General features: G+C 54.3%; 1 protein-coding gene across 2 annotated transcripts in view; it reads left to right on the forward strand.

Annotated features, from left to right (window-relative positions):
- Klf1 (KLF transcription factor 1) overlaps positions 1-5,549 on the forward strand; it is an 8,387-nt gene extending 2,838 nt beyond the window's left edge. For both annotated transcript variants that reach the window (XM_047532019.1, XM_047532020.1), the window contains exons 2-4: positions 2,183-2,389; positions 2,964-3,795; positions 4,986-5,549. In XM_047532019.1, coding sequence (XP_047387975.1) covers positions 2,303-2,389; positions 2,964-3,795; positions 4,986-5,161 — 1,095 coding nt within the window. In that variant the 5' untranslated portion in view covers positions 2,183-2,302 and the 3' untranslated portion in view covers positions 5,162-5,549. The remainder of the gene's footprint in view (positions 1-2,182; positions 2,390-2,963; positions 3,796-4,985) is intronic.
- Positions 5,550-6,253: the final 704 nt, after the last annotated feature.

The following is a 6,253-nucleotide window of genomic DNA, read 5'->3' on the forward strand; positions in this document are numbered from 1 at the left end:
AGGTCAGCCTCAACAACTTAGCAAGACTGTCTCAAAAAATAAAAAGGGGTGGGGATGTAGCTCAGTGAGTGGTGCCCTGGGTTCAATCCTAGTATCAAGAAACAAAATAAGCAAAAACAAAACAAAACAAAGCAAAAAACTTTTCCGTAGTGGCTGTACCACCAACAGTGTCATTTCCAGCAGTTCTGATTCCTCCACATCCTCACCAACACTTCCATTTTGTTTTTATAATTTTCGTAATTATCTACTTCACAATGCTGGAGCTTAAACCCAGGGCCCTGTGCGTGCTATGCATGTGCTCTACCCCTGAACTACGCCTCTAGCTCTGTTATGTTTTACTTTTGAGATGACATCTTGCTGTGTTGCCCAGGCTGGTCTTGAACCACTGGGCTCAAGTGATCCTCCTGCTTCAGCCTCTGAGTACCTGGGACTACAGGTGTGCACCACTGTGCCTGGCTCTTTTTCATTTTTTTAAAATGACAGTCATCCCAGTAGTTGTACCAAACTGGCATTTACCCTGCTTTTTGCCTTTCTCTTCTACCCTGAAGTATGCAAAAAAAAAAAAAAAAAAAATGTTTTTGTCTTTTTGTGTGATGTGTTTATAGCACACTGTGACTGGTCTGTGGTGACGTGTCCATGTCTGGGTGAAGCTGTGTACCCTGACATTTAGTATGTTTGATTCTGTGTCAGATGCTTGCCAGTGCTTGACTGGGTGCGCCCCCTATGGTTGGGCAATGGTAACTAATTTTGTGGCTACATACTGTGACTGGGGCAGGTAGTGACTATGTAAAGTGTAGGTTTTATGTGGCTTGGGGAGGGTGTCTATGATTTGATGATGTGTGGCTGTGTGCTTGACTCCACCATTGTATTTGTGAATGGTTGTGTGAAGCCATGTTTTATGTTTTTGTGTCTGAGGCTACCTCTGTTTTGGGGGTTGTGTGACTTCTGTAGTTATGGTAACATATCCAGGAATCTCCACGTGTCTACTTGGTTGTGGTCAAACTGTACCAGTAGGATTGTGTAACTGGGATTTTTTTTAGCACCTGTCTGTCTAAGAATTCTGCGTCTCAGGACTGTGTGTCTGTAATATTGTCCAACGCTAAGCAATACATAGCATTTATGGTGGATTGGGTATTATAATTAATCTGGAGATGATTTAAAGCATCTAAAGACTATAAGTAGATTCTTTGCCATTTTATATAAGGGACTTGAGCATCTGTGGATTTTAAAATTGGTGGGGATCCTGAACCAATCCCCTGTGGATATGGAAGGTTGACTGTATATGTACAGAGAAACAACTTTCTGTGTGACTAAGGGACCAGGAACTTGTGTCACTGTGTAACTGCATGGCTAGGAACTATTTGTGATGTGTGTGTGTACCCAGGCTCCCCAGGCACCAGAGTGCAGGCTTCTCTCGCAGAACCTCAGATCTTCCCCCATGTGGTTTGTGCATCAAGCAGCAGCCAGGCCCAGAGCCAGGATTTGGGTCTCTTGCTTGATCCAACATTCCCATCCCACACAGGAGAGGCAGGCACCCTGCCCCATAACCTTAAAACAGCTGTAACTGCACCAGCCTCATCCTTCCCACAGTTCCACTCAGTGCCCACTGAGGGTCGGTGGTAGGCAATGGATGGCTGATTGGCAGGGGGCCTCTCCCACCACAGGGTTCAGACCCTGAGACCTCAAAACCCAGTCATTTTAAAACCAAGCTAGTTTGCAGACCCAACCCCCAGGCCTCCCATTCACTGGGGACACACAACGCTGGTTGTTCTGGGCCCCCACCTGATAGCAGCCACCAACATCTGGTGTGTCTGATAATGCCTGGCAGGGAGTTCGTGCCAAGTCCCGCCATCAGCATGGTTGCTGCTGTTTATTGGGGAGGGGTAGGGCTGGAGTCCCACTTGGGGAACAGGTGGTCCCAAGGCCCCTTCCCAGAATATTCATTGTCACTCATCCTTTCTTCAAAAAGGTAAACTGAGAGCAGGCCTCCAGGCTTCTCCCCTTTTGAGGACTCAGTGCCTCTTTACCCAGCACCTGCACCCTCAACCCCAGGACCTCCCAGCCACTGACATCTGATTTAGCTTTGAAAACAGAATCAGTCTTTAAGGCCCAGCCCCAAACAGTAGGAGGTGAGGTCTGTTCCCCAGAAACAGTGACCCCTGCCTTGTCTGTGCCTTATCAGGGGCTGCAGCCAATCAGCTGAGGGCAGAGAGGAGCCCTCCAAGGGGCCCAGAGAGCCTCAGAGCCCACGAGGCAGCCAAGGGAGAGGAGGCCTGAGGTGCAGGGTGAGCACCAGCCAGCCATGGCCACAGCTGAGACTGCCTTGCCCTCCATCAGCACGCTGACCACCCTGGGCCCCTTCCCGGACACGCAGGAGGACTTTCTCAAGGTGGGGCCAGGTGGGATCCAGGTGGGCGGTCCACGAGTCAGTGCTGTGGCCACAAGGTTTGAGGGTTAAGCCTGCATCTTGCCTTGGTATTCTCCATCCAGGTCTAGGGGGTTCTGAGGTTCAGGATGGGGCCTATTCTGAAATGGAATACTGAGCTCTAAGCTGAACCCCATTGCGTCTAGGCTCAGAGGACAATGTCCCAAATATCACTTAGAAATGGTAAAGGCATCTGGGGTTTTTCCAGGCTTTGGGACTTAATCTTATTGGGAGATAGGGAAGGAGGGGAAGGGTCTGGAGGGAAACTGGTTTCCCCAACCCAGCCTTCCATTCCAGCTCTACCACCCCTTCCCCCATCCTGAATATGGCTCCAGATAATGGAAGTCTTATCATCTGTCTCCAGGCGGACCTGATGGACCTCTGTCTTTGGAGCTGAAGGAGCTTTGGGGGAGGTGGGGTAGTTTGGGGTATGACAGTCAACCAAATTCCTTTTCCGAAGTCTCTGGCCAGCCACTGTCCTCTGGTTAGAGTACCCATGTTTCTGTTCAAGTCTCAAGCTGTGCACTCCCTCCCGCAGTGGTGGCGTTCCGAGGAGGCACAGGACATGGGTCCGGGTCCCCCTGAACCCACCGGGCTGCCCCTTCACGTGAGCCTAGAGTCGGAAGACCAGCCTAGGGAGAATGAAGACATTGAGAAGGACGTGGCCGCCGACTGGGACCTGCATCTTTTTCTTACCAACTTTCCAGTCCCGGAGCCAGGGGTTGAGCCCCGAACCTGTGCTCCGATGTCCAATGCGGGCCCTGGGCCGCAATTCCCACAGCCGCCTGAGACTCTGGGCCCCTATACCGGTGGCCCGGAGTTTTCGGCTGGGCTCTTGGGTTCCGAGGAGCAGGCAGGGTGGGTGCGCCCTGCCCCAGGGTCGACTGCCACCAACCCCTTCATGGCATCTGCCATAGCCCTGGCCCCGGCCCCCGAGCCCAAGGCACTGCCGCTGCAGCCAGTATACCCAGGGTCAGGTGCGGGCTCTTCGGGTAGCTACTTCCCGCGGACCGGGTTTTCCGTGCCCGCGGCTCCGGGCGCCCCCTACGGGCTGCTTTCGGGGTATCCCGCGCTGTACCCAGCGTCGCAGTACCAAGGGCACTTCCAGTTCTTCCGTGGGCTCCGGGCGCCTTCGCCTGGTCCCGCCGCGACCCCATCCTATCTGAATTGTGTGGGACCTGGGACAGTGGGCACAGGACGCAGGGGGCCCGCAGGAGACCCATGCGTAACTACAGATGTCACTCCACCGAAGCGCAGTCGGCCCTTGTGCGCGCGCAAGAGACAGGCCGTGCACACGTGCGCGCACCCGGGGTGCGGCAAGAGCTACACCAAGAGCTCCCACCTGAAGGCGCACCAGCGTACGCACACGGGTAAGGGGGCGTGGCCCAGGCGCGGGGCGGAGTTAGAACGGGACCCGGGAGCAGAGCGCGGCTGTAGAGCAGGAAACTTACAAGAGGAGGGACTAAAGGCGGAGTACCGGCCGGAGGGCGGGTTTATGAGGGTAGAGGCTGGGCTAAAAGTAGAGTCACAGAGCAAGGGGCCGAGCAGAGTGAGCAGGGAGGAGTCCTGGAACTTCCCTGGCAGAGCCAGAGAGCAGAGTACGGACGCTGGAGGCAGATGAGGCAGGGAAAGGATCTGGAAAATTGGGGGCGCGTTTCAATACTGGGGGCCAACTCAAAAGAGCTAAGCCAAGACTGACGGAGGGGCAGAAATCCGGACGAGTGGTGTAGGGGCGGAGCTGGAGGAGGGACTGTGAGGAGGGTTCAAGCTTGGAAAGCCAGAGTCACTGAGGCCATGTCCAGGGATTTTAGGCACGTGTTTGCTTGGTGAGGAGGCGTGGCTGGGGCCCAGCAGGATCAGACACCTGGGTATAATCAGTTTCAGGGTCGACTCACTGAGAAAAGGGCCCAGACTTCCAAGTAGGCCTATAGCAGAAGGAAGAGCTGGGAGAGAAAGGAACTAGAAAGAGAAGTCAGGGACTGGGAATGTGACTCAGTGGTAGAACGCTCGTCTGGAATGCTTCAGGCCCTGGGTGCAATCCCCAGCACTGCCAACAACAGAAACACAGAAAAAGAAAAGAGAGCGAGAGAAGTCAGGTCCCAGGAGCGGAAGACAGAGGTGGGGCCAAGTGTATAGACCTGTCCCCCAGGCGCAGCAGGGAGATCATAAACACTGGTGACAGGGTCTGGAACACTGGGGTGAATTTCAGGGTTCAGACACCAAGGTTAGGGGCAAGGGTGGACAGCGAGAAAGATGCTGGACTACATGAGGCAGGACCGAAGAACCGGATTGGGGCTGTACTAGGACAGTGTATTAGGGCATAGGAAGTGGGGCCAGGAAATGAGAGAGAGCGTGAGCCAGTTGCAGGTATAGAAGAAGAACGGTCAGGGTCACAGAAGGTAGAACCTGAGTGCAAATACCAGGGTGTATTAAACCCTAGATACCTCACTTGTCTCACCCTAGTTCTGGCCCTGGCTGAGCAAAGGGGTGTGACCAGTTGCAGGGGACAAAGGCACAGGGTGGGTCAGACAATGGCACTCACAGCTTCCTTGGCCCTTAGGGGAGAAGCCATATGCCTGCTCGTGGGATGGCTGCGGCTGGAGGTTTGCACGCTCTGACGAGCTGACCCGCCACTACCGGAAACACACAGGACAGCGTCCCTTCCGCTGCCAGTTATGCCCGAGTGCTTTTTCGCGCTCGGACCACCTGGCCTTACACATGAAGCGCCACCTTTAAGCCCTGCCCTGGTACTTGGATCCTGCCAGGAAGTGAGGAATAGAACAAAAGTGGATCCATGCAAGGTTGTTTTCCCAAGGACAGGACCCTTGTTTGAACTCAAGACCCCACAAATCCTCGGAAAGATCGAGAACTGACACAGGCAAACCTAGGGGAGTCTCCAAACACAGGGAGCCACACAGAAATATCTAATCGTCACACAGACCCAGCACGACAGACCATCAAATAAATGGACTCAAGTGGACCCTCAGACCAGCTTGCAGGAAGCCCTGGATTGCGGGAGGTGGGGTGATGTGAGGTTTCCCAGAGACCCAGGGTCTGCAAGGGGGCTTCCACTGTTTCTCCTGAAGTTCCGCATCCATTGTGAATGGTTATGGGTCCTATAAAAATGTCCCTTCTGTATAAAGCTTTCTCCTTGACCTGACTGAATTTTGAGGGTTGGAAGTTGGAAGGCAGCTGTACCACCAGAGGTGATAGGGGGGTGGGGGGTACACACCCTCATCTAAACCTCGATATCCTCTTACTACCGAGGATCCCCGCGCTCCGGGCACGGCGGGGCCTTGCCATCGCCCTTCCCCTTCCAAGACTAGGCACCGTCCTGTATCCTGTCTTGAGCTCTGAGGACATTCACAACGACCGACCGTGTCCCTCCATTTAAGAACCCTCAGACCGGACCCAAAGCCTCTTCACAATCCAAGGTGACTTTTAGGCTAGCTCCAGGGGAGCCCGGGAAAACATGTTGAATGAAAAGGGGGAGGATGTGTATTACCAGTACCCCTTAAGAGAACAAAGGTAACAAGAACTGGGCTTAGCTTACAAGGCAGGAAAGGGGGGCGGGGGGAATCCAAACTTGGATCAGATCCAGAGGCTGGAGGGCTTGGAAGGAAGAGTGGTCTGGGATTAAAGACACCGGGAGAAACGGGGGTGGGCTCAAAGAGACCCAATCAGAGGCCCGGCATGGGACCGCCCGGCCCTAAGGGGGCGTGGCGAGAGGTGGAGTCTATCAAGGGTTGAGTCAGTCGCCCTCCGGAGACCGCCCGCTGCTGACCCTGTAGAGGGCGGGCCTGCGGGGAGGCGTCGCCTGAAGGGAAG

This window comes from Sciurus carolinensis, chromosome 17 (genome assembly GCF_902686445.1).
Source record: "Sciurus carolinensis chromosome 17, mSciCar1.2, whole genome shotgun sequence".
Lineage (NCBI taxonomy): Eukaryota > Metazoa > Chordata > Mammalia > Rodentia > Sciuridae > Sciurus > Sciurus carolinensis.